A 27,506-nucleotide genomic window follows, 5' to 3' on the forward strand; every position below is an offset into this window, starting at 1 on the left:
TGCTCCCTGCTAGGTAACGAAAGAGGACTTGGCGACCTAGCTGCGGCGGTATAACCACTAATTACTGGCTGGGCTACCTCCTAGAAGAGGCTTTAGTAATCTGGAGATCTAAATAATCTAAAAAGGAGTGGTGCAGAAGGTAAGGGGAAACTGCAACTAATCTTCCCAAGAAAACAATCAAAATATTTATTTATTTATTACAGGTCTATGGAATGAGCTCCCCTCCACGGTGTTTCCCGAGCGCTATGACATGTCCTTCTTCAAACGAGGCTTGTGGAGAGTATTAAGCGCTTGGCTCTGCCCCTGGCATTGCTGAAGTCCATGGGCGACAGTAACCACTCACTATCAGGTGGGCCATGAGCTGCTCGTCTGCCTAATAGAGCAACAGAAAATAAAAAATTGTTTAAAAAAACTAAAAAACACGCTTTATATAAAATTCAACTAAAAAATAGAAAATAAATTTTAATAAATTTAAATTGAAAATAGCGTTACCGCGCGGCAGCGCGCTGTTATGTGTACAATAAATACTGCTTAAATTGATCTTGTACCGCACGGTGAGCAGTTCCGCGCGGTCATGTGAACTTATCCTAAAGGAGTCAGTTACAAACATACATACAAGTGAAGCTAATATAAAGCGTGTAAAAAAAAGGTAAAACCAACAGTCCAACTCAATATGACAATATAACAAATAATAGAAACAAAAAGCCAATTAAAGGTCCCCACCAATACAGACAATATAACTTATTTTATTAAGTAATCGAACAAAAATCGTAGTTTAAAAAAAATAATGCTTTTCATTATGATAGTTTGGTGTACAACACTAAAGCAAAACTTGAATATCCTAATCGAAGCAACACTAATAAAATTTTTTGGCGTGTGTTAGTTACCAAAAGCGTCGTACAATAATAATTGTAACTTGTACCGAATCGCACTCACGCTATGCCTCATTAAGTTTTTAAACTTTCGATACTTTTCTCTTTTAAGAATTTCGCTCGGTCATGCGACGAGATGAAGCATTGATTATGTCAATTTTAATGATAAAACCGCTGGCGGGTGTAAATAAATACGGGTATCTAATGAAACTTCGCTTGGGTTGACGCCGTTGATTCGTTTTTTTTTATTGCTAGATGAGTGGACGTGCTCTCAGCCCACCTGGTGTTAAGTGGGTACTGGAGCCCATAGACATCTACGATGTAAATGCGCCACCCACCTTGAGATATAAGTTCTAAGGTCTCTAGTATAGTTACAACGGCTGCCCCACCCTTCAAACCGAAACGCATTACTGCTTCACGGCAGAAATAAGCAGGGCGGTGGTACCTGCCCGCGCGGACTCACAATAGGTCCTACCACCAGTTTTTTATTTTTCCTTAACTATTCGCTGGTAGCCTAAGAGGCTATTTCAGCTACGCCCGGACGGGTAGCTTCAAAACACTTAACAATAAAATATAGTCCAGTAAATAATTGAATTTGCATATCAGCAGTTTTAAATACAAGCGTTGATTAATTCCACGCGCCGGTCGCATGAGTATAATGTAATCAAAGCAAGAATGTAACTGAAGTCTCTTTTTATTTTTTTTATTTTTTATTGCCCTTGTAGGCAGACGAGCATACGGCCCACCTGATGGTGAGTGATTACCGTCGCCCATGGACTTCAGCAATGCCAGGGGCAGAGCCAAGCCGCTGCCTACCAAATTCTGAATGTACTCTTTCTCTTTCGTACGCCGTTGCCATAAGAGCACTGGGCGCGGCGGTTGGTAAGCTGCTCGGCTGTGCCCCTGGTTTTCCTCTTCTCCTCTTTTCAGTATGACAATCGACTTCTTGTAATACCGTTGTTGCCAGTATAGAGTTTGTAATAATCTTCAATTATGTTCCAAAACATATGTTGTTTCAGCTTGATGATCAGAAGTGCCTTCACAGAAATCAATTGAGGCCGATTGTCCGATCATTCGGACCACTCAACCATGATCGCCGCAGAGAGGGAGTGATGACAGGGATCTTCTGTTGTCACTTGTCCCCATTTTTCTATTCAGACCTATCTCTGCATTCACACCTTGGACACAATTCTCTCACAATTCCTCTTACACACAGCCCCACCAATACTTATTAGGACTTATAAGATCACAAAAATCGTAAAATATTTGTCTGGTACGTAAAGTGCCAGCAATACGGCCCTTATGAAAACCAGCCTTGTACACTTTTTAGATATTGTCTAGGTATATTTAATTCGTGTATCTCAATAATATGCTCTCATTAGTTTCTCGAAAATTTAATGCAAGCCACAAAAAATGTTGTTGGTTTTAAAAACAGAAGAAAAAAGTGTCACCTTTTAAAATTGACATAAAATGATTTTTTATGTGAGCACGTAGGTTCTACATACAGCCCTAATGTTTCTGACGAAGACGCAGATATCTGCTCCAGATGATACCTCGTAGCTTGAATACCCCGGCTACGTATTGAAGCACAACTTCCTGCGTAAAGCCAGGGTGTGTGTATTCGTCCGGGCTGATGTTTGTTGTCGCCGTCGACGAGGCCTCGAACACCGGAACCTGTCCCTCTTGTGGCTACACGTAGATCATGGGGTTTGTACCCGAGTCTACGCCTGCCTGTACAGGTCTCACAGCAGTGATGCAGGTTCAGCTCTGATTGAGCATGTGCAAGAGGGGACTAACCGCGTGCTTGAGCAGTACCCATCTACGGAGGTGGTGGTTCTTGCAGACTTTAACGCTCACCACCAAGAGTGGTTGGGGTCCAGAACCACTGACCTCCCGGATCGGGCTGGCTACGATTTTGCTTTGGCCTACGGCTTTTTCCAGCTGGTGACACAGTCCACCCGTGTCCCAGATATCGAGGGGCACACCTCAAGCGGTCCGCATACGTGGCATGGTATGATGCCAAGAGACATCGGGATTCTAAAGTCTCAGGGGAAAGGCGGAAATATAACGCCGCTTTCAGGTCCTACAAAAAGGTTATTGCCAAGGCGAAGTCGGAGCACGTTGCTGGAGTTGGCGAGCGACTAAAGAGCTATCCCTCTGGGAGCCGTGCTTTTTGGTCGCTCGCCAAAGCTGCAGAAGGAAACTTTTGCAGGTCTAGTCTCCCACCACTGCGCAAGTCCGATGACACTCAAGCCCACAGTGTGGAAGAGAAGGCTGATTTTCTGGTCAAACTCTTCGCCTCGACCTCGACTGTGGACGGCTGTGTTTTAGGCAGCGGCTTGGCTCTGCCCTTGGCATTGCTAAGGTCTATGGGCGACGGTAACCACTCACCATCAGAACAGGTGTGCTCGTCTGCCTATACGGGTAATAAAAAAAATGCATGACCTGGTTCTCTTACTCACTGGTGGTAGGACCTCTTGTGAGTCCGCACGGGTAGGTACCACCACCCCGCCTATTTCCGCCGTGAAGCAGTAATGCGTTTCGGTTCGAAGGGTGGGGTAGCCGTTGTAACTATACTGAGACCTTAGAACTTATATCTCGAGGTGGGTGGCGCATTTACGTTGTAGATGTCTATGGGCTCCAGTAACCACTTAACACCAGGTGGGCTGTGAGCTCGTCCATCCATCTAAGCAACAACAAAAAAAAATCTTATGAAAGGGCATGTGTGTCTTTGAATAGGTTGAGAGTCAACATTTGTCTGCTGGAAGAACTGATTCGACAGTGTCTTTCCCTTATTAAAACGATCAGAACATTATCATACTTCATATATCTGGTATCGACATGGAGACTGTTAGTAATAAATTCATATATCTTATAGAGGAAGGCTTAACCATAAAAATTGAAATTCCTATTTTCCATAGCATTAGAAAATGTTACAAAATGTTATAGCACACACACCTGGTTTTCCAGAAAATACCCCATAGTACATTCGTCTTTTGACGAGTTATTACAAGACTGTCGAAAATAATCTTCCACGTTCCGTTTTCCACGAGATTAATAGCAGAATTCCGCTGTGCTCAGTGCTTAATCATGTTCCGTATTGTATTTACACTTTATACCTTCAGATGACTAAAGAAACAGAAGATATTTAAAATAACCACGTAATCCGATGATACTTCTTGGCTATTCATTCAGATCTAATTGAAGCTTTCTTCTTACTTTAAGTTGCGCTAGATAAAATCATTACTTGGTTGAATACGCGGCACTTAAAACTAATGTTTTTAAATCGCATCAGATGAATCTTAGTCCCAGACAGGGGAACTGCCTTCCAGTGGTTCAACGGCTGAATACTGGGTATGAATATCGGATGGCGGATTAACTTTAAAATTTCATCTTAAAACCAAAAAGGGTAAACTGAATTTTAGATTCAGGGTATTGGCTTCTAGATAACTCACAGCTCTGTTAAAAATAAGCTTCTGATTTCGAACAGTTGTAAAGTCTGTCTGGACTTATAACCGTATACTTCGGTCCATTTGCAAATTGTCATGTGAACGCTCTTGGCTATAAATCTATTACTAATACGTGAAGCAAAAATTTTGTACCCCTTTTTACGAAAATTGCGCGGACGGAGGAGTATGAAATTTCTCACACTTATATGATATAGAAGAGTGCACAATGCTTATATTTTTTTTAAATAATGCATAAAAGATACTTTAAATCAATAAAGAAAACATTACACACCCTACCATGTATTTGACACAGAACATACATAAAAATATACTCTTTGTTTACTGTCAATTGGGAAACTTTTATTATTGTTTAGTCTGTGGTCGAATTGAAAATAGATAAGTATAGTCGGATTTTTTATTAGACGAAGTAAACTGACGTTTACTGTGTTGTCAGGTTTTGATGAAATAAAAATAGTGTTGTGACAAAGTGAACGATTGAAAAAACTCCTGAATTAATGAAATTGCCTCGATTGTCTAGTGAATAGATGGTGTGCCGAATTGCCGATATCGGGTACGGGGTTCGTATTTTAGGCGTGCTTTGTACATACCAACGAGTTTTCGACGAAATATTATGTTCCTATAGTATCTACCTGTACTGAATACCGAGTGTTTTAAACATTAAGAAAAACATTGCGAGGAAGCTTGTAAGACTGTTATATTTCCAATACATCATATAGTTGAAATTATAGATGTATAAAATATAACAATTATAGGTATGTAATGAAAATAAAAAAACTGATTGTAGTTACATACTACTAGTAACATATATTGGAGCACTTTAATACAATTTTATTGTAAAATATAAATGTATAGTTTGAAATGAATGATTAACTCTTCACACTCATTGTTCATTCATGTGATTGAACGAGAACTGAACGCATCACTATTACTTTAAATATAGCAACATTATTTCACAAAGTGACATTAGCTACTGTCAGCTGGCTTCGTCTAATTAAAAATCCGACTATAGATAGTCTTTAATATTATTGATCTATAGTGCAGTTTTGGCGAATACTGTGATTATATTATCGAAATATAATAGTGTTTGGCAATAGAACCATAATAGTGTTTAAACTTATAATTTCAATTAATTATAGTCGAATCTCGACTACTGCGGGGCCACTAGTTATATTCAAAACACGTACGATAACATGGCGTCTATCATTCCCATTCGTCCAATATCAGTCAATGCTCAGGCGTCGTTCTGACGTCACTTTAGTTCGGAACTGCAACGCCAGACGGTGTTATGTTATTCAGGATTTAGATTTTGGCTCGTACACACTGTTGTTTGAGGAGAATAAAAAATCGAAGCTAATTTATTTTAATTGTGGCATTGTGGTGTTGTACCATAATATATAGTATAACAGTAAAAGTACTTATACTAATTCTGCTGTTTTTATCGGAATTTCAAGTAAGTTAATTCCTAAGTATTCTTAACATTCGTTGTTGTGTTCAAACATGGCGGTGACGCTGTTTCGAATAAAGATAAGTTTTTTGGCGTGACTTCTAATGAATTATCTTAAGGTTGCACTAAATAACATTTAACTGTTTAACTACAACGACTATTTACTAACAGCTCGGTACATTATCAATAAAAAAATATTATCTACGACCATTAAAAGTAATACTATACTACATATTTGCATTTCGTCAGTATCAACGCGACGTATCAGATGTATAATATGAGTCGACTATTATCAAAGCCGGCAATGTGACTTTTGGACAATTATTGGTAAATCAGAAAAACGAATTATTGACTTTGTATTCCATTGGCAGTCACAAAACTCTTCTGAACGACATCTTAGATAAATAACAGGTTAACTATTAAACTTTATTTAATGCAGGTTTTGAACCGTAATCTTTGAAGGAGACGATTATATTCAAATCAATCTGTATTGACATATCAATAAATTTTTTTTGTCCAAATGTACAGATTGCCACCTTTGATAATAGACGACTCATATGTAGACTCATTGAATATATTACAAGTTTTAATAAAAAAAACATACGAAGAACATACTAGATATACCATTACATCTCATGTCGTATTCTTGTCATTTCTTTTCATTTACAATTTAATTCATTATTGCATTGCATTTTATTTAGTACTTATCTAGTCCATCACACTGCATGATTTTATTTTTACTCTGAACTCGAAATCCAGGTGGAGTGTGGCACCGCTATTCACATTCGCTGAATCTTGTACTTTCCGAGTTCTACTCAGAGAAGATCGGTTGCTTGGTTGGAGCAACGAGGTTGCTTGTAAAGGTTTGATTCCCGCAATACCACCCGTGCAGGGAATATCCAGCGCATTAACCTCCGAGCCCAAAAAAATATTGCCCATGCCATCAGAAACATTTGAGTTCGGACAAACATGTCAAATGGGCAGATGTAACTTGGAATTTTTATGTTTTCAGATAATCTCAACCCAACCGGGATGTCTTTGAAGAATAGGTTAATTGCATGTCTACAAAAACTAAAGGAATACGATTACACTGACGTAGACAAGGCAAGAGCTAGTGACGCGAAGGCCGAGAATGCCCTCAATTTAATATACCAGACCGCTTTAAAGAAAACAACTTTTACAACAGAAGAGAAGAAAATTATAGGTTCTCTTTTATTTGATGCCATCACACCGATACAAAGCAACATAGAAGGAACGGCCTGCGAATACAGAACTAGATTAGATACCTCTGTGCTTATGAAAAGATCTGCAATACAATTCTTGATTGACGAATACGGGAAGTTTCCAGTTGAGAATTCTATCTTGGCTACAAAGTTAGAGGAAGCCGGCATAGCAGAAAGCGTTGAAATACTCAATGAAATTATAAATAGGTACTGTGATATGAGCGATTCTGACGAGGGCTCCAGTGACAGAGAATCGGCGGGATCCCAAGAAGTACCAAGGTCGCACATTTGGTGGACTGCGTGATAAATCAGCTCGCAACTATACAGGCAGAGTTGACGTATCAATTACCTTGCTAACGACATTATTCATAAAGCGTTGACTAAATCGATATAATACAAAATGAATTTCATATCGAACGTACTGGATTCGATTCCGGTTGTAGGTCACGTAAAAGGAATTGTTCATTATGCCGTTGGAGATACAGAAGGAGGCAACAATTCTATGTATCAATCTACAAGGACATCGGCGGTCCTAGCAGGAGGAGCAGTTGGATGCCTCGCAGGACCGGCAGGAGCCGCATTGGGAGGAGTATACGGAGGCATGATTACAGACGGCTTGGTTTCTGCGGCTAAGAACGAGCCTGTAGGTATTTTTGAGTCAAGTGCAAATATAGGTAGAGACATTGCTTCAGGCAAATTTCCAATGGCTTCTGTGGGTTCCGCAAGTTTCAAAATCGCCATGGACGGTATAGGTGGCTTTGGCATGGGAGGAGTTTCTAGCGTTGTCAGTAAAGTCCCGGAAAAGGCCGTCGCAAAAACCATAGAAAGCACTGTAAAAAAAGCTGCTGCAACTATTGGAGAGGAGATGATTGAGAAATCAGTGCAACTAACTGCAGAAGAAATGACAAAAATTATGGCAAAGAAAGTGTCAGAAAAAGCCCTGAAAAAAGCTGTAGAAACTGCAGCAGTACAGACACAAATCCTTCTGGTGTCTGCTCATATCGGAGTAAATGCTGGTGAAAAAACCAAAGCTGAAATGCGTGCTGAAGAAGAACGTAAACAACAGAAACAAAAAGAAGAAGAAAAAAAGGCGCGTGAAAATCGCGATAAAAAAAATACTGGATCGTGGCAACCGCCACGCGAGAACAGAAACAATAAAGAGTCCAATGTTGATAATGAAGAGTCCGACGAGGAGGTATTTGAAAAGTTCATGAAATTACTTAAACAGCTCTTGAAGCTTCTCTACGGCAATAACACCGAACCGTTCACAAGAATTTTCAAGAATTTATCACCAGGCCAAATAGCGTATTTGGTGAAAATAATCAGAAACCTTAACTCAACTGGAATTTTACAGATAGTGTTAGATTTTACATTAAAACTGTTTAAATTGTACTTTTCTAAAGATATCTCATTCACAAATATCCTGAGTATGTTAGAATTCGTCGCAACTTACATTGAAGACCAGTTGTATTTTATGACCAAAACCAAAGGTAAGCCGACTCGTCAATCAGATGCCGACCGAAATGAGCGTCGAAGGAACGCCATCAGAGAACTTCAAAACAAAACGGATATAATTCAGAAAATTGCTGATCTATTCAGACATTTACAGGCGGAAATCATAGCTGAAACGAGCGCGCCTAATATAATTTCCCCCTATTTTCGTGATATATTCTCAGCTGTGTATCATTATTACAAACACAGACGCGTGCCCGTGCCAGGCCATGAGAAGCTGACAGTCAAACAATATTTCGACTTGATAAGGATGGTAATTATAAAAATGAAAGAATCACCGGAATACAAAAAAATGCAGAGGGCCAGAAATGGAGCGACCCTCACTTGTGAAATGTACGTGGTCTTGTTCGGTAGGATGTTCAGAATTATTTTTACTGTTCGAGATGGTGAAATTGTATTGAGTACCGCCTATGTAGTCAAGCGTATGAACTTTAATGCCAAAGAAGGCATTCTTTACATAAAATTCGATGACGGAGATGTACAGCAGTAATAACCTCAAACTTCATTTTAAAATAAAATAAAATAAAAAACAAAACAAATATTGCTGTAGCAGCTTTATAAAAAAAAAAAATCCTCATATTATTATACTTCATGTTGCTTGATTCATTTAAAATTGTCAAAAGCATTTATTTTTAAGTTGCGTTTATTTACCTTGGTATATTTATACTTAGGTATAGTATAGTAGGTTTATAGGTACATGTAGCTGGGTATATATATAATAATATGTTTAAGTAAGTTTGTATGTAACGAAATCTATCACGTTATTTTTGCCAACTTGAAAACGTCCGATTAACCTGAAAATACCGACTCGATCGAATTCTTCGATTACGACGAAGAGCGAATTATTCCATGGACACAGCCCACTGAGTTTCTCGCCGGGTCTTCTCAGTGGGTCGCGATTCCGATCCGGCGGTAGATTCTGCAAAACACTGCTCTTGCTAGGGCTAGTGTTAGAAATTTCCCTGAGCTTGAGCCCGTCCGCGCGTGTCTGTAATAGGCGCAGACTACCAGCGAATAGGTAGAGAATAAAAACAACAGGAATACAAAAAATATTAAATTCATTGTTAGTTCGGTTTGCTATTTAAACGTGTTTCTTTTTACTTTATTAAAATTGCTAAATAAAGTCATGTCCACTTATTAATCTCCAGATTGTTGTCTTTCATTTATTCATTCAGCGATTGATGATATGTGATTTATTATATAGTCGTCGTGGCCTATAAGATAAGACATCCGGTACGTTCGTATCGAGTGATGCAACGGTGTTCGAATCCCGCTGGCAAATACTAATTTTTCTAATGAAATACGTACTTAACAAATGTTCACGATTGACTTCCACGGTGAAGGAATAACATCGTGTAATAAAAATCAAACCCGTAAAATTATAATAGGACCTCTTTTCAGTCTGCACGGGTAGGTCCCACCACCCTGCCTATTTCTGTCGTGAAGCAGTAATGCGTTTCTGTTTGAAGGGTGGGGCAGCCGTTGTAACTATACTGTGACTTTATAACTCACTAGCGACCCGCCCTCGCTTCGCTTCGGAAACATTAAAACACACATGAAACCAGAAAAATAAAATTTTTTTTTTTTTTTTAAAAAGTAGCCTATGTTCATCAGGGACAATGTCGGCTTCTAATGGAAAAAGAATTTTTCAAATCGGTCCAGTAGTTTCGGAGCCTATTTTATAATATTAGTATAGATATCACAAGGTGGGTGGCGGTATTTACGTTGTAGATGTCTATGGGCTCCGGTAACCACTTAACACCAGGTAGGCTGGGAGCTCGTCCACTCATCCAAGCAATAAAAAATCGGTTGTCTGTAAAGTCGGTTATGACGATAGTTGAACGTGACAACGTCATAAGATTTTTTTTTTATTTTTTATTGCTTAGATGTATGGGTATCATGAGGTAACGCCGCATGAGTCATGTTTTTCGTGCGTGCAGCCGACTCCATCGAATTATAAGACGTTGTCACGTCAAAAAAAATACAGATCTAGGCTCCGAATATGATTTTGTCCCATTCGGTGTCAAGATATATAAGGCTTTTTAAGGAAATAGCAAAAAGGTTAGTCGACATCAAAGGAGACCAAAGAGTTAGCAGCTACCTCGGACAAAGAATTAGTCTAGCTATACAAAGGGGGAATGATGGCTTCGGAAACCTTGCCTAAAGGGACTCCTTTTAATAATATGTTTTACTTATTTTATTATATTATTATATTTTTTAAGGTTTTTATTTTTTATTTTATATACATAAAGAAAATATTAAATGATTTGGTAACAAACAAAAAAAGTTTTATTTGTGATTTTTTATTATTATGGCGAAACGATAAACGTTACTGGTGGGAGGACATCTTGTGAGTCCGCACGGGTACTACCGCCCTATCTATTTCTGTCGTGAAGCAGTAATGCTTTGGTTTGAAGGGCGGGACAGCCGTTGTACTTTTAAAAGTGAGATCTTAGAACTCATGTCGCAATGTGGGTGTTTTTTATTTTTTTCCCCCACCTATTCGCTAGTATTCTAGGGAGCTATTTCAGCTACACCTGGACTGATAGGTGAACTCACGAACTCAACCTGAGATAATTTGCTAGGACTGGCCCCAGTAAGAGCAGAGCTTCGCTGAATCTGCCACCGGATCGGAAACGCGACCCACTGAGAAGATCCGGCGAGAAACTCAGTGGGCTGTGTCTGTGGGTCAGTTTTACTCGCCGAAGCCTTCATAGCAAGCGACGGGTTCGACTAGAACGATGACCGATGCTTGAAGTACCTGAAAGCACCGTGAGTGGATCGGGAGGATCCGAAATGACGTGTGTCGTAACACTCATGCCTAATCCCAATGCAGCATGATAGGAGGACATGCAGCGCCGACCACACCTAATGTGGGATAAGGACAAGACGAACGCATATCTTATCTTTAATATCGGTAAACACGATCGTTTGTCGGCGAAACTGTAGCCCACACCGCATGGCTACAGTATGGCTTACTGGTAAATACTGTTTGCTGATATCAGTATTATAATACTCAGATACCGCCACTGTCGGTCGATTCCCCAGTCAATCTCCAATAGTCTCATTTACGATTCCTATCTACGACGGGTGTTATTCTAAGCCAAGGCACATTTTGTCAACGACCTTGATAACCGATTAATGATATTATCCTACTAATACGAGTATTATACAAAATACTTGTTTTCAAAAGCCAGTTAAAATAGTACAATGATTGGAATCTCCTTTTAAGCGTGCAAGCCTGTACTAGGAAAATGTGATAGTTTGTAAGAATGTATGGATGTATTTTTGTTACTCTTTCACGTAAAAAATACTGAATGGATTTCGATAAAACTTTACAATAATATAGCTTACACATCAGAATAACACATAGGCTATAATTTATAAAGAAATGGTGTGAATTATCCAAATTATAACGATAAGTGTCAAATAAGTAGCTAATAAAATCTACCATCTGCAATCTATTCTACCGTGCGCTGCAAAACCATTGGAGTTAGAAGTATATATTGTATTATGGAAATGTTATCTTAAATAGTTCTACAAAAAAGCCCGAAACAGCATATATCTCTCTTTTATGTGAACCAAAAATGCTATAAAAAATGATAATTTATAAGCGCACATTTAGTAGTCATAAATTGATCCTTATATGGAAATAAATACGTTTATTGCATCTGGTAAATAAAGCATACAAACTTTGTTTTTTTTCATTACGTCATTTGCAATAATAAAAATAAATACAAACTATGAATGTAATCTAAATGATAAAAATTATCTACTACTATATTGATTTTTTTTCCAATAGCAGACGTTCATTTGATGATATGTACTAGTTTTTTTTTATTGCTTAGATGAGTGGACGAGCTCACAGCCCACCTGATGTTAAGTGGTTACTGGAGACCATAGACATCTACGACGTAAATGCGCCACCCACCTTGAGATATAAGGTCTCAAGTATAGTTACAACGGCTGCCCCATCCTTCAAACCGAAACGCATTACTGCTTCACGGCAGAAATAGGCAGGGTGGTGGTACCTACTCGTGCGGACTCACAAGAGGTCCTACTACCAGTAAACTCGAAGAACAAAGAGGAATAAAAAAGAAAGGAATTGCAGATATGCTTGCGAAGATGGATGGGCAATATTTTATTTTTTATTTTTATTTTCCAAGAAAATCGCGGAATGGTTATCACCGAATAGTGTCCTACAGACGGTAAAAGGAGTAGAAAAAGCAAGGGATGAAATGGGAGAATGATATAAAGTTGATGTCCAGTCTCAACTGGAGGAGGGTTGCTAGACAACAAAGGAAGATATTATAGGAGGTCTAAGCCAAGAGACACACTGAACTGAGAGACATTATTTAAAACATCCAAAAAATAAATCAACGATCCTAAAAGTCCAAAGAATAAAGGGCTCATTGATTGATTGATTGACCAAAACTCGTGGGTGCAAACTCGCCTTTAAGCATCATTAAACTTAAACTTAAAAAGATTAAATTTAAATAATAAAGACTTGAGAATTGTGGATTTGATTTGCTGTCACCTCGACTCAAGCCAACCTGTTTTGTTCGTATTGTCTTTTTGAACGAATGGAAATTTGTCCATTGCTATGATCTGTAGGGTAGACAGTGACATACGCCTACGCTACAGAATTCAATTTAAATTGACTGTAGCAGTACGCGAAGAGCGAAGTTGTGTTCATTTAGTGCTCGTAACGAAGTTAGTGTTTGCCGGTACCCACTGCAGGATAGCCGTCGGAGCACCATGGTTCCTGAGGAACGTTGATCTCCACGATGACCTGGAGCTCGACTCTGACACTAAGTATCTACAGTCGGCATCATTGCGCCATTTCGAGAAGGCGGCACGACATGAGAACCCTCTTGTCGTGGCCGCTGGAAACTACATACCCGATCCTGTAGACGGAATGGTAAACAGTCGACGTCGCCCAAAGAACGTCATTACGGATCCTCCCGATCCATTAACGGTGCTTTTAGGCACCACAAGCACCGGTCACCGTCCTCGTCGAACCCGTCGCTTGCGACGAAGGGCTCGACGAGCGAATTAACCCACAGACACAGCCCACTGAGTTTCTCGCCGGATCTTCTCAGTGGGTCGCGTTTCCGATCCGGTGGTAGATTCTGCGAAGCACTGCTCTTGCTAGGGCTAGTGTTAGCAACACTCCAGTTTGAGCCCTGTGAGCTCACCTACACACGTTAGGGTGAAGCTGAAATAGCCTCTCAAGGCTATCAGCATAGGTAGGGAAAAAAAAAGCCGGTACCCATCTCAAGGCAATTGGATTCATTTAACAAAATGGCCGTCTCAATTGTGTTGCTAAAAGCGATATGTCATCGCACCAAATTGGAATTCGTTGTTTCTCGATAGAAATGAACAAGATCGTGTCACGCACCAACATTCCCGTCCCGTCAGCCAGTGGTCTATCGAATGATTTAAAATCAAAATGGCATTCTTATAATAACGGATCTAGTATACGGAGACTTTGAAATGTAAACCAAGTAACAAACATTTAAATCTGTCTCAGTTGTCGCCTCTAGCGTTAAATAAATGACTTTCTTTCTCTTAGTTCGCCTCTCGAAGATGTTTACTCGAACAGTTTGAGTAGAAAGTGTGTCAACTGACACTTGTGGTCTCGGGATCATGACGAGATGGTCGCACAATTTCCTTAGAGATATTAATAATGACGATTGAAATTTTCCAAATTACGAATAGGGCTGATACGAAAATTGAAATTTTAAATTAATCAATGTTCCTTTCATTTTGTTTCGGTTTCAATGTCATTCTCATTAAAGCCACAATTTGCGTGGCCTTCCTATCGGAACTATCGCTGTTCAGGGGTTTTTTTTGTTGCTTAGATGGGTGGACGGGCTCACAGCCCACCTGGTGTTAAGTGGTCACTGAAGCCCATAGAAATCCTATCCCCTCGCCTATTTCTGCCGCGAAGCAGCAATTAGTTTCGGCTTGAAGGGTGGGGCAGCCGTTGGAACTATACTGAGACCTTAGCACTTATATCTCAAGGTGGGTGGCGCATTTACGTTGTAGACGTCTATGGGCTCCAGTAACCACTAAATATCAGGTGGGCTGTGATCTCGTCCACACAGCACACAAATGTTCCTGGACCACAGACTTGACAAATGTGAAATTTCAATTTGTTTTACACGAATCGCACTCGGGTTAGTTTTGCAGTCTCATCGAGCCGAGCCTACACATATTAATTCTATCGCGATTTCTATTCAACAAATTCGATTTACTTTCTACTTTTACACTCGGAGCAGAGAGAGGTTTAGGAGTGTTTCACATGAAGTGAAGATGCCTTGAGAATTCTATAGGATAGGTTTATACGGCTGTGTGACTTACGACAAAGGAAATATCTTCCACCGAGTGCGTGATATTGCTCGCTAGACCGACGGTCCGAATGATGTTGTACGGAACTTGGTTTTTTTTTATTGCTTAGATTGGTGGACGAGCTCACAGCCCACCTGGTGTTAAGTGGTTACTGGAGCCCATAGACATCTACAACGTAAATGCGCCACCCACCTTGAGATATAAGTTCTAAAGTCTCAAGTATAGTTACAACGGCTACCCCACCCTTCAAACCTAAACGCATTACTGCTTCACGGCAGAAATAGGCAGGGCGGTGGTACCTACCCGTGCGGACTCACAAGAGGTCCTACCACCAGTAAATATTGGATATATTAATATTATGGATTATAAAATGGATATATGAAAACTTGTCTTAAAAATGTCATTAGCGAGATTCAAGTGTCCGTCAAATATTTTGTGTTCTGTGATGGCTACCGCCACACTCTGGTCAGTTCAGGCAACGGTTGGCTCGCCAAGCCTCCACTTTGGGGGCTCACCCGATATCTGTCAAGACTATTCGAAAGTACATCCTCTAAACTGGAACGCATGACTGTGCCACAGCAGAAATAGGCAGGCTGTTGATACCTACCCGTGTGCGCCTACAACTCACCCTACCACCACCAATGAGTGTATCAATGAGAACGCTCCTACCGATTCTCTGGTTGATCACTTAGTGGTCCTTATGAAACCCACGGAAAAATATGGGCCGGTTGTATTTATTCTAGGTATGTAATTGAAAATATTGGATACGACTTAATGTTGTAATACTCATAAATAAGTTGTTACAATGTCACCGTATAATTTCTGATATTGCTTATCAGTCTCTGAGGAAATAACAAACTTAACAATAAAATATGGTTCAATAAATAATTCAATTAGCATATCAGCAGTTTTAAATATAAGTGTTGATTCATTTCAACCGCCGGACGCATGAGTATAATGTAATCAAAGCAAGAATGTAACTGAGGTCTCATTCTGAATGTACTCTTTCTCTTTCACACGCCTTTGCGATAAGAGCGCTGGGCGCGGCGGTTGGTAAGCTGCTTGGCTGTGCTCCTGGCTTTCCTCTTCTCCTTTTTTCAGTAAAAAAAAAGTCGTAGCCTAAAGGATAAGAGGTCCGGTGCATTCGTATCTAGCGATGCAACGGTGCTCGAATCTCCCAGGCGGGTCTTCTTCTTCTTCTCAATCGTGTCACTCTTGACAGAGTGGTCGTGATCGTCATGTAGTGTTGGAAGGGGCAAACTTGATGCGTCTCACGATGTCCCGCCATCTCTCCCTGCTCGAGGCCATTCTACTGCACTCATTTAGGGGACCTCCCACTGCAGTTTTAATTTGGTCAGTCCACCGCATTAGTGGCCTCCCGCGCAGTCTTGTACCATCAACGCTTCCCTATACAACGAGGCGTTCTATGGACCGGCCATCTCGTCGCGAAACGTGTCCGAAGAAATCCACCATTCGAGACTGTATTACAGCAAATAGGCGGGTAGGTACCAATTTTTGTAATGAAATACGTACTTAACACATGATTCCACGATGAAGGAATAGCATCGTGTAATAAAAATCAAACCCGCAAAATTATAATTTGCGTAAATACTGGTGGTAGGATGTCTTGTGAGTACGCACGGGCAAGTACCACCACCCTGCCTACTTCTGCCGTGAAGCAGTAATGGAATTTACGTTGTAGATGTCTATGGGCTCCGGTAACCACTTAACACCAGGTGGGCCTTGAGCTCGACCATTTATCTATGCAACAAAAAACAAACAACAAAAAACATTAACGCGTAAATCGGACCAGAACATACGTTCTTTTAAACCTTGTTAATCAAGCCTTGAGTCCAAGGAAGAAACGTGGAGGAAACAAATATAGTATTTTTCGACACTACTAGTACGAAAGACTTATCCAAAATAACATAACTTCAGCGTGATGATCAGAAGTGCCTTCACAGGAATCGATTCCAAATACTTATTAGGGTTTATAAGATCCCAAAAAGCGGAAAATAATTATTTAGTGCATAAGGTAACAGCAATATGGCCGATTTGATAAAAAAAATACCAAGACCGCATAGATGTGTCAAATGTTTCTTACAACTCATGAAAAGTGACTGTCCCAATAAACTCCGCTATAGTCCCGCATAACGTTGGCATAAGTTCCTGTCTCGATAGTTCTTCGAGTCATACCCTGGTTCTCTTATGAAAGAGCAGATGCGTCTTTGAATCGGTTGAGATTCAATGTACCAGACAGGGGAACCGCCTTCCATTGGCCCATGCGGGTAAATTCTACTCCATTCTGATTCGGTTAAATGGTTGGGCATGGATTCGGATGGCAGAGTAACTTGGAAAGTTCTTGTTAAATCCAAAAAGGATACACAGAATTTTAGATTCAGAGTATTGGCTTCTAGATAAGTCACGGCTCTGTTAAAAATAAGCTTCTGATTTCGAAAACAGTTGTAAAGTCTGTCTGGACTTACAACCGTATATTTCTGTCCATTTGCGGATTGTCATGTGAACGCCTTTGGCTATAAATTATATTCAAAGCACGTATGATAACATGGCGTCTATCATTCGCATTCGTCCATATATTTAATATCAGTCGATGCTCTTTTGAATGCTCAGGCGTCGTTCTGACGTCACATTAGTTCGGGACTGCAACGCCAGACGGTGTTATTCAGGATTTAGATTTTGGCTCGTACACACTGTTGTTTGACGGGAATAAAAAATCTAAGCTAATTTATTTTAAATGTGGCATTGTGGTGTTGTACCATAATATATGGTATAACAGTAAAAGTACTTATACTAATTCTGTTGCTTTTATCGGAATTTCAAGTAAGTTAATTCCTAAGTATTCTTAACATTCGTTGTTGTGTTCAAACATGGCGGTGACGCTGTTCCGAATAAAGATAATTTTTTTGGCGTGACTTCTAATGAATTATCTTAAGGTTGCACTAAATAACATTTAACTGTTTAACTACAACGACTATTTACCGCCACACCGCAAGGTTCGTTCGGAACGATGAAAATAATATAATGATTACAAATTAATACGTGAAGCAAAAACTTTGTATCCATTTTTACGAAAATTGCGCGGACGGAGGAGTATGAAATTTTGCACACTTATAGAGAATATAGAGAAAAAGTGCACAATGCTAATATTTTTTCAAAATAATGCATAGTAGATACATTAAATCAATAAAGAAAACATTACACACACTACATACCATGTATTTGACGCACACACGCATGCATACTATTTATTGTCATACTTTTGTTCTTGGCGTCTGTTGTCAAATTGAGAATAAATTAAATATTGTTGTTAATATTTTTACAGTGTAGTCTTAGCGAAATTTGTGATTATAGAAGTATAAAATACAATCATAACAGTGTACAAACTTACAATTCCAATTAATTATAGTCGAATTTCGACTACTGCGGGACCTCCAGTGATTACAAAAACGCAAGATTAAACCGTAAAAATTAATTTTAATTACGTCTACGACCTGAGAATACCGAAGAACATTCTAGATTTACCATTACATCTCATGTTGTATTCTTGTCGTTTCTTTTCATTTACAATTAAATTAATTATTGCATTGCATTTTATTTAGTACTTATCTAGTCCTTTGTCCTAATCGAGTATTTGGAACTAGAAATTCTCTGCTTTTACTTTGAAAGTTTATTTTATTTAGGGGTGAATTGTCAAAAAATCCTTTCTTGGTGTAAGCTCTAGCATAAAAGTATCAACAGCAAAAATCTCAAACTTATTGCGTCAGCGGCTGTGGCTCTGCGTTGATTAAAATCAAGTAATTGTGTACACAAGGTTTGACAGATGTATACTTTAGTTGTTTACTTCGGTAAAACTGAGCTAATCCATTTAACAACCATATGTGTTTATATTACCGGAATGAGTTGCGTAAGCTGGTCTTTTAAAGAGCCGTTAAGGAACCGATAATTTGTTTCTGTTTTGCTGACGCACCACATACCCGGGCGGTGGGTTATATATTAGAGGATTAAGAAAGGCTGGTTTGAAAATAAATAAAACAATTTTGAATAAGTTATCGAAGCAAAAATCGAACGCCGCTTAAAATTCGCTATACGTGGTTTTTATTTATAGAACCAGTCTTAATACTTACGGAATGCTAAGAAGTTTAATGTAAACAAATTGTTGAACTGGTACATGTGGGAAATTTCAATTTTATACTCGGGGCGGTCTCTTTAACTCCAGTGCATGATTTTATTTTTACTCTGAATTCGAAAACCAGATGGAGTGTGGCAGCGAAATTCACATATGCCGAGTCTTGTACTTTCCGAGTTCCTACTCAGAGAAGATCGGTTGCTTGGTTGGAGCAACGAGGTTGTTTGTAAGGGTTTGATTCCCGTAATACCACCCTTGCAGGGAATATCCAGCGCATTAACCTCCGAGCCCAAAAAAATATTGCCCATGCCATCAGAAACATTTAAGTTCGGACAAACATGTCAAATGGGCAGATGTAACTTGGAATTTTTATGTTTTCAGATAATCTCAACCCAACTGGGATGTCTTTGAAGAATAGGTTAATTGCATGTCTGCAAAAACTGAAGGAATACGATTACACTGACGTAGACAAGGCAAGAGCTAGTGACGCGAAGGCCGAGAATGCCCTCAACTTAATATACCAGACTGCTTTAAAGAAAACAACCTTTACACCAGAAGAGAAGAAAATTGTAGGTTCTCTTTTATTTGATGCCATCACACCGATACAAAGCAACATAGAAGGAACGCTCTGCGAATACAGAACTAGATTAGATACCTCTGTGCTTATGAAAAGATCTGCAATACAATTCTTGATTGACGAATACGGGAAGTTTCCAGTTGAGAATTCTATCTTGGCTACAAAGTTAGAGGAAGCCGGCATAGCAGAGAGCGTTGAAATACTCAATGAAATTATAAATAGGTACTGTGATATGAGCGATTCTGACGAGGGCTCCAGCGACAGAGAATCGGCGGGATCCCAAGAAGTACCAAGGTCGCACATTTGGTGGACTGCGTGATAAATCAGCTTGCAACTATACAGGCAGAGTTGACGTATCAATTATCTTGCTAACGACAATATTCATAAAGAGTTGACATAGGTAACTAAATCGATATAATACAAAATGAATTTCATATCGAACGTACTGGATTCGATTCCGGTTGTAGGCCACGTAAAAGGAGTTGTACATTATGCCGTTGGAGATACAGAAGGAGGCAACAATTCTATGTATCAATCTACAAGGACATCGGCGGTCCTAGCAGGAGGAGCAGTTGGATGCCTCGCAGGACCGGCAGGAGCTGCATTGGGAGGCGTATACGGAGGCATGATTACAGACGGCTTGGTTTCTGCGGCTAAGAACGAGCCTGTAGGTATTTTTGAGTCAAGTGCAAATATAGGTAGAGACATTGCTTCAGGCAAAAATCCAATGGCTTCTGTGGGTTCCGCAAGTTTCAAAATCGCCATGGACGGTATAGGTGGCTTTGGCATGGGAGGAGTTTCTAGCGTTGTCAGTAAAGTCCCGGAAAAGGCCGTCGCAAAAACCATAGAAAGCACTGTAAAAAAAGCTGCTGCAACTATTGGAGAGGAGATGATTGAGAAATCAGTGCAACTAACTGCAGAAGAAATGACAAAAATTGTGGCAAAGAAAGTGTCAGAAAAAGCCGTGAAAAAAGCTGTCGAAACTGCAGCAATACAAACACAAATGCTTCTGGTGTCTGCTCACGTCGGAGTAAATGCTAGTGAAAAAACCAAAGCTGAAATGCGTGCTGAAGAAGAACGTAAACAACAGAAACAAAAAGAAGAAGAAAAAAAGGCGCGTGAAAATCGCGATAAAAAAAATACTGGATCGAGCCAACCGCCACGCGAGAACAGAAACAATAAAGAGTCCAATGTTGATAATGAAGAGTCCGACGAGGAGGTATTTGAAAAGTTCATGAAATTACTTAAACAGCTCTTGAAGCTTCTCTACGGCAATAACAGCGAACCGTTCACAAGAATTTTCGAGAATTTATCACCAGGCCAAATAGCGTATTTGGTGAAAATAATCAGAAATCTTAACTCAACTGGAATTTTACAGATAGTGTTAGATTTTACATTAAAACTGTTTAAATTGTACTTTTCTAAAGATATCTCATTCACAAATATCCTGAGTATGTTAGAATTCGTCGCAACTTACATTGAAGACCAGTTGTATTTTATGACCAAAACCAAAGGTAAGCCGACTCGTCAATCAGATGCCGACCGAAATGAGCGTCGAAGGAACGCCATCAAAGAACTTCAAAACCAAAGGGATATAATTCAGAAAATTGCTGATCTATTCAGACATTTACAAGCGGAAATCATAGCTGAAACGAGCGCGCCCAATATAATTTCCCCCTATTTTCGTGATATATTCTCAGCTGTGTATCATTATTACAAACACAGACGCGTGCCCGTGCCAGGCCATGAAAAGCTGACAGTCAAACAATATTTCGACTTGATAAGGATGGTAATTATAAAAATGAAAGAATCACCGGAATACAAAAAAATGCAGAAGGCCAGAAATGGAACAACCCTCACTTGTGAAATGTACGTGGTCTTGTTTGGTAGGATGTTCAGAATTATTATTACTGTTCGAGATGGTGAAATTGTATTGAGTACCGCCTATGTAGTCAAGCGTATGAACTTTAATGCCAAAGAAGGCATTCTTTACATAAAATTCGGTGATGGAGATGTACAGAAGTAATAACCTCAAATTACTTACTGGTGGTAGGACCTCATGTCCGCACGGGTAGGTACCACCGCCCTACCTATTTCTGCCATGAAGCAGTAATGCGTTTCGGTTTGAAGGGTAGGGTAGCCGTTGTAACCATACACCTTAGAACTTATATTTCAAGGTGGGTGGCGCATTTACGTTGTAGATGTCTATGGGCTCCAATAACCACCAGGTAGGATGTGAGCTTGTCCATCCATCTAAAAAAAAAAAGGAAAAAAAAGTAAAAAAAAATTAAGAAAAAAGGAAAAAAAATATTGCTGTACTTAGCAGTTTTATAATCCTCATATACTTAATGTTGCTTGATTCATTTAAAGTTGTCAAAAGCATTTATTTTTAAGTTGCGTTTATTTACCTTGGTATATTTATACTTAGGTATAGTATAGTAGGTTTATAGGTACATGTAGCTGGGTATATACATAATAATATGTTTAAGTAAGTTTGTATGTAACGAAATCTATCACGTTATTTTTGCCGACTTGAAAACGTCCGATTAACCTGAAAACACCGACTCGATCGAATTCTTCGATTACGACAAAGAGCGAATTATTCCATGGACACAGCCCACTGAGTTTCTCGCCGGATCTTCTCAGTGGGTCGCGATTCCGATCCGGTGGTAGATTTTGCAAAACACTGCTCTCGCTAGGGCTAGTGTTAGAAATATCCCTGAGCTTGAGCCCGTGAGCTCCCTACCCGCCCACGCGTATCTGTAATAGCCGATTCCAGCGAATAGGTAGGGAATAAAAACAACAGGAGTGCAATAAAATTTTAAGTTAATTAGGCGTGTTTCTTTTTACTTTTTTAAGTAGGTACATATTTAAATTCTATGTTTTATTAAATTGCTAAATAAAGCCGTGTGCACTTATCAATCTCCAGATCGTTGTCTTTCATTTATTCATTGAGCGATTGATGATATGTGATTTATTCTGTACATTCATTTGGTTTGTGAGGTTAGTAGAATAGGTAGGAAACTGCTTCTGCAGCTCCTACCCATATTTTTTTATTGCCCTTGTAGGCAGACGAGCATACTGCCCACCTGACGGTAAGCTATTACCGTCACCCATGGACTTCAGAAATGCCAGGGGCAGAGTCAAGTCGCTGCCTACCTTCTGGTCGTACAATTAAACATTTGTAATATAAATAGAGCTGCCATTATTTCAATAAATCTAAACTATTTGGGAACTATAGATATTGATGGTGGGCTAATAAATTATTGGTTTCTACGTATATACGGGTGTTGAGAAACATTAATTCAACACCACAGCAACACTGGTAGGTAATCATCTCTAGTACGATCGATGGTGATTAGTTTATTGCGCAAATAAATACACAAAATAAGAATTAAACAATGCATCCATTCGACCTTCAAACGACCCGTTCGCAGGCAAAACAAAATGGCGTCACATATTGTCGAAGAAATTGATGAACAAGTTTTATTTGTGATTATTATTTTTTACTATGGCGAAACGAAAACAGAGACAGAATTAATAATTGTAGGTATTTTTGGAACATTTTGTTTTTTTTATTGACTAATATTAACTGGTTTTTCGGAGCCCATAGTCGATCATCTTCAGACTTTTAGTACCTAGATGTCTCACGAATTATTATCACGTATCATTGCTTACGTGGTAGAGATTAATAGCACTATTCCTACATAGGTAGATGGAACTGCGTTTCACCTATTGCAAGCTCTAAATACTAAACATCTCGGTTTCCATCTATGCCAAATAGAAAAGATGAATGAGCTCAAGGCACGTGAAATTTGAAACTGATATTGTGTTCTACGAGACAAGGTCGAAAGATATAATAATATTATTATATCGCTTCGTTTTATACAACAGATTTTTTTTAATCGAAAGGAGAATTTACACACAATAACTAGAGTTAATGTTTATGTTCCCCTGAAATATTCAGATACATTATTAACAGTAAATCTTAACAGAAGCGCTACAGTCCCATCGGGGATTAGCCTGGACTAGATGTAAGGAGCAACATCAAGTATATGGGACTAGTTGAACAAGTGTCCATATGTAAATAGCAAATTATTGCTGGAAGCCTCGCCGAAATAGCACTAGTTTAGGAAGTGGAAATGATATGAATATAGCAGTTTTTAACAGAGTGAAGGTGCTGGATTGAATCGATGTGTGGTAGTTTATGGCGCCGTTTTTAAATTGCTTCCACTTGCGACTATTCTTCTTCGCCGCTTTCTTCATTGCTGAAGGTTGTGTCCCTGAAACTTAACCGTGGCCTGTCTCGTGAGCTGTTTCCATCTCGTCGGTCCTCAGCTTCTCGAATGGCGGTTGCGACTGGCAGCCCAGTTAGGGCGGTTATTTTATCACACCAACGGCTAGGTAATCGGCCGCGGGGTCTCTTTCCTTCTACTTTGCCCGTCACAATCACTTTGTCCAAGTTAGCTGACTTTTGGCGGGAAATATGACCGAAGTAGCTGAGGATCCTCTGATAACAGATTTTTGAGAGCCTGATTCGGATGCGAAGCTGATCCAGGATAGATTTATTTATCCTCTTGGCCGTCCACGGAATTTGGAGCATTCGTCTCCAGCACCACATTTCAAATGCGTTTATTTTCTTGCGCTCGGATGCCCTAATTGTCCAGGACTCTGCCCCGTAGAGAAAGATTGAGAAAACTAGGGTTCGGACGAGTCTCATTTTAGTGATGTTAGAGATTTGGGGTTTTGCCATATGATTATGCCATACGATGAACTCGCTAACGAATTCTAGATCTGATAGATCTCCAGTTCTAGAGAGTTGACTGGTCCTGTCCACTATCATGACCTTTGTTTTGGACTTATTAACGGAAAGCCCCACCAAACCACTCTCATACTCTACTCTACGGAATAGGTCAGCAAGTTCCTTCTCAGATGACGCGAAAAGCGTGTATCGTCCGCATATGTCAGATAGCTAATTTTCATACCACCGACTGAGATGCCCCCCTCCCACTCCTCTAAGGCTTTCCTCATTATATATTCTCCATACACATTGAAGAGAATAGGAGAAAGTATGCACCCCCGTCGCACACCTTGATGATCCCGAGATGACGTCATTCACTCTAACCATATACACATCATTCCGGTAAAGGCTAGCAATCAATAATACTAGATGTTGAGGTACGCCCATTTAATTACCTCCCTTTCAGCGGACACTTTTTAATACTTTGACATGGTGCTCCTTACTGTTACCTTCCATGGCTTGGACAAGCAATTCAGCTTTAAAGAGCGTTTATCGTGAGGTCGCCCTAACAGATACTTCATTTCAATTTATTTATACTGATTGTGAGATAAAGCAATTACCAAAGATTTTTTTTATTGCTCTTGTAGGCAGACGAGCGCACGGCCCACCTGATGGTGAGTGTTATTAGTATTGGAATTTAACAAAACGGTCGCGACCATTACTTATAAAATATTCTCAGGTAGCAACACCAGTATTTATCCGCATTCTGACTCGCCGCAAATGACATCCGCCATGTGAAGTGGACATGACCACTCATATTAATATGTATATACTCGTACATAGGTATCTGATGTGTGCATACATAATCACAAAACGAACAGTGCCAGAATCGTATAAAAAACTAATGTTCATTTATAAATTCTGTTGTTTGTAAAAAAATATAACAACGATACCGTGAACAAACTTTCTCGATGTGTTTGAATTGTTTAGTCACTGAAGCAATGCGTGCGTTAGAATATTCTCTATCGCAGTAGGTACCTACTCAAGAGTAGGAGAGAGTACTTGAGAAAGCTTTGCGGGAGAGTAATGTAAGATTAGCAAGCTGAAGTGGCAAGGGCCGGACATACGTGTCGCAGAACCGATGGCCGATGGAGCAGACGTGTTCTGGACTGGAGACCGCGTACCGGTAAGCGCAGCGTTGGGCGGCCTCCTGCCCGTTGGACCGATGACTTGCGGCGATATGCTGGGAGAGATTGGATGCGGAAGGCGGAGGATCGTTCATTGTGGCGGACTATGGGAGAGGCCTACATCCAGCAGTGGAGAGATACAGGCTGATGATGATGAATGTAAAAGAAGAATAGAAAATGCTTCTCTAGGCAGGAAGCCAGGATCGCTTATCCGCTTCTACTGATCAATATCCGATTAGATTATCATTTAAGAAGTGCATAAGGCAAATATGCGAATGTTGAGATGGATTGTCGAGTGACAAGATAAGGAATGAGTATATCAGAGGAAGTGTGAAAGTAGCCCCGGTAATTAACAAATTAAAGAGCGGACGGTTAGCGTGGTATGGACATGTGATGCGTAGAGAGAAGATGCTTGTGACTAGGAAGGAGATGTATGGAAACGGTAGTGCAAGGTAGAGGGGGAAGAGGTCGACCGAAGAAGACATGGATGGAGTGTGTGAATGACGGAATTTTTTTTTTTTTTTATTGCTTAGATGAGTGGACGAGCTCACAGCCCACCTGGTGTTAAGTGGTTACTGGAGCCCATAGACATCTACCACGTAAATGCGCCACCCATCTTGAGATATAAGTTCTAAGGGTCTCAGTATAGTTACAACGGCTGCCCCACCCTTCAAACCGAAACGCATTACTGCTTCACGGCAGAAATAGGCACGGTGGTGGTACCTACCCGCGCGAACTCACAAGAGGTCCTACCACCAGTAAAAGATATGAGAGAGATGGGAGTAAGTGTTGAGATGACGGCTGATAGAAGAGAATGAAAGAGAAATTACCTGTGCCGACCCCACCTATAGGGATAAGGTGAAGAAAAAGAAAAAGAAGATTATCATTTAAGATTCTTAATCCGTCGCAGTACGTTGTAACGCTAGAAAAATTGAAATTGTTTTTTTGTTTTTAAATTAACGCCCTCTAGCGTATACGTGGCGCAGTGTGGGGAAATATATAATTATGAAACACTGCGTAGTGCACTTATTCGACACTGCATGGCGTGACCGTGCTATCTTGTCTGTGGTTCGAGGGTGTGATTGGCACAGCACTATAGGCGGAACATTCGAGAACCGTAAGACTATTCGTATAAAAGGACAAGTCACTTTGTCCGAAGCCTTTTTCAAACAACATCTCTCGAGCTGCAGTGCAAGTTTTATTACGTATTTACCAAAGTCAATTTAACAGTTCCTTGGTGTATTTTTATTCAACCAGGGTAAGTGTTTCATAATTTATTCTCCACACTGTGTCCACAACCTTTATCTAAATAGAAGTTAACACCACTTTGTCTTGTCGTGTAGGTCCTAATAACTGGTACATTACATGTACATCAGTTAGGGTGCGGAGCGTGAACTTATTATCACCTTCGAGATCCCGCAGTACTTTTCTACGTGGACGCTGCCGGAAGCGAGGTTGTCTGGCTTGGCGATCCAAGAAAGTACTTGACTACCGTAGAACAAAGAAACACACCTGCATACACAACCTGGCTCGGATCCAGCAACCCCAGTTGCGGGGAAGCAATCCAGTAAACGTTTATCGTCATTTTGTGAACCAAACTGGTGATACCGTCTTTATTTATAATATTGTTATTTTAATCTCACTTTCTTAAATACTTTCCCGTGTATTCGGTATACTTACCGACACACATTTAATCAAGGATACCTTACCACTAAATTCATTCTGTGTGAACAATTATAAACATTAAATCTGTATTCATGTGTAGTTAATAAACTCAAGTGTAATATATATTGTAATTGTTTCATTTATTGGCGTGAGTCTCCCAGAGCGGTAAGTGGTGGCGCCCTGAGATCCTCCTCACAGAGTCTCCTGTTCACCGGTTGTCTACCGGTGGTGACGTGTCTAGAAGTGGTGCGACTCGGCCCCGTGTCTCTCGACCCATAGACCACATTTTGGAGAGTGATGCGACTGGGCCTCAT

At 39.9% G+C, this 27,506-nt stretch overlaps 2 protein-coding genes across 2 annotated transcripts; both read left to right on the forward strand.

Annotated features, from left to right (window-relative positions):
- The first annotated feature begins 5,293 nt into the window (after window positions 1-5,293).
- On the forward strand, window positions 5,294-9,670 carry LOC114239336 (uncharacterized). Its single transcript, XM_028169489.2, has 2 exons — window positions 5,294-5,792; window positions 6,799-9,670. The coding sequence occupies exon 2, from the start codon at window positions 7,410-7,412 to the stop codon at window positions 9,009-9,011; it is 1,602 nt and encodes a 533-aa protein (XP_028025290.2). The 5' UTR covers window positions 5,294-5,792; window positions 6,799-7,409; the 3' UTR covers window positions 9,012-9,670.
- Window positions 9,671-17,479: 7,809 nt separating this feature from the next.
- Window positions 17,480-22,529, forward strand: LOC149500801 (uncharacterized). The gene is made up of 2 exons (XM_089735225.1): window positions 17,480-17,716; window positions 19,404-22,529. Exon 2 carries the CDS (start codon window positions 20,024-20,026, stop codon window positions 21,623-21,625), a length of 1,602 nt encoding a protein of 533 aa, XP_089591351.1. The 5' UTR covers window positions 17,480-17,716; window positions 19,404-20,023; the 3' UTR covers window positions 21,626-22,529.
- The last annotated feature ends 4,977 nt before the right edge of the window (window positions 22,530-27,506 follow it).

This window comes from Bombyx mandarina, chromosome 19, assembly GCF_030267445.1.
Source record: "Bombyx mandarina strain Sakado chromosome 19, ASM3026744v2".
NCBI classification, from domain to species: domain Eukaryota; kingdom Metazoa; phylum Arthropoda; class Insecta; order Lepidoptera; family Bombycidae; genus Bombyx; species Bombyx mandarina.

What these genes read in the sequence shown, in the direction of transcription:
- LOC149500801 (XM_089735225.1), top strand. Translation starts at nt 20,024, where the DNA reads ATGAATTTCATATCGAACGTACTGGATTCGATTCCGGTTGTAGGCCAC.
- LOC114239336 (XM_028169489.2), top strand. Translation starts at nt 7,410, where the DNA reads ATGAATTTCATATCGAACGTACTGGATTCGATTCCGGTTGTAGGTCAC.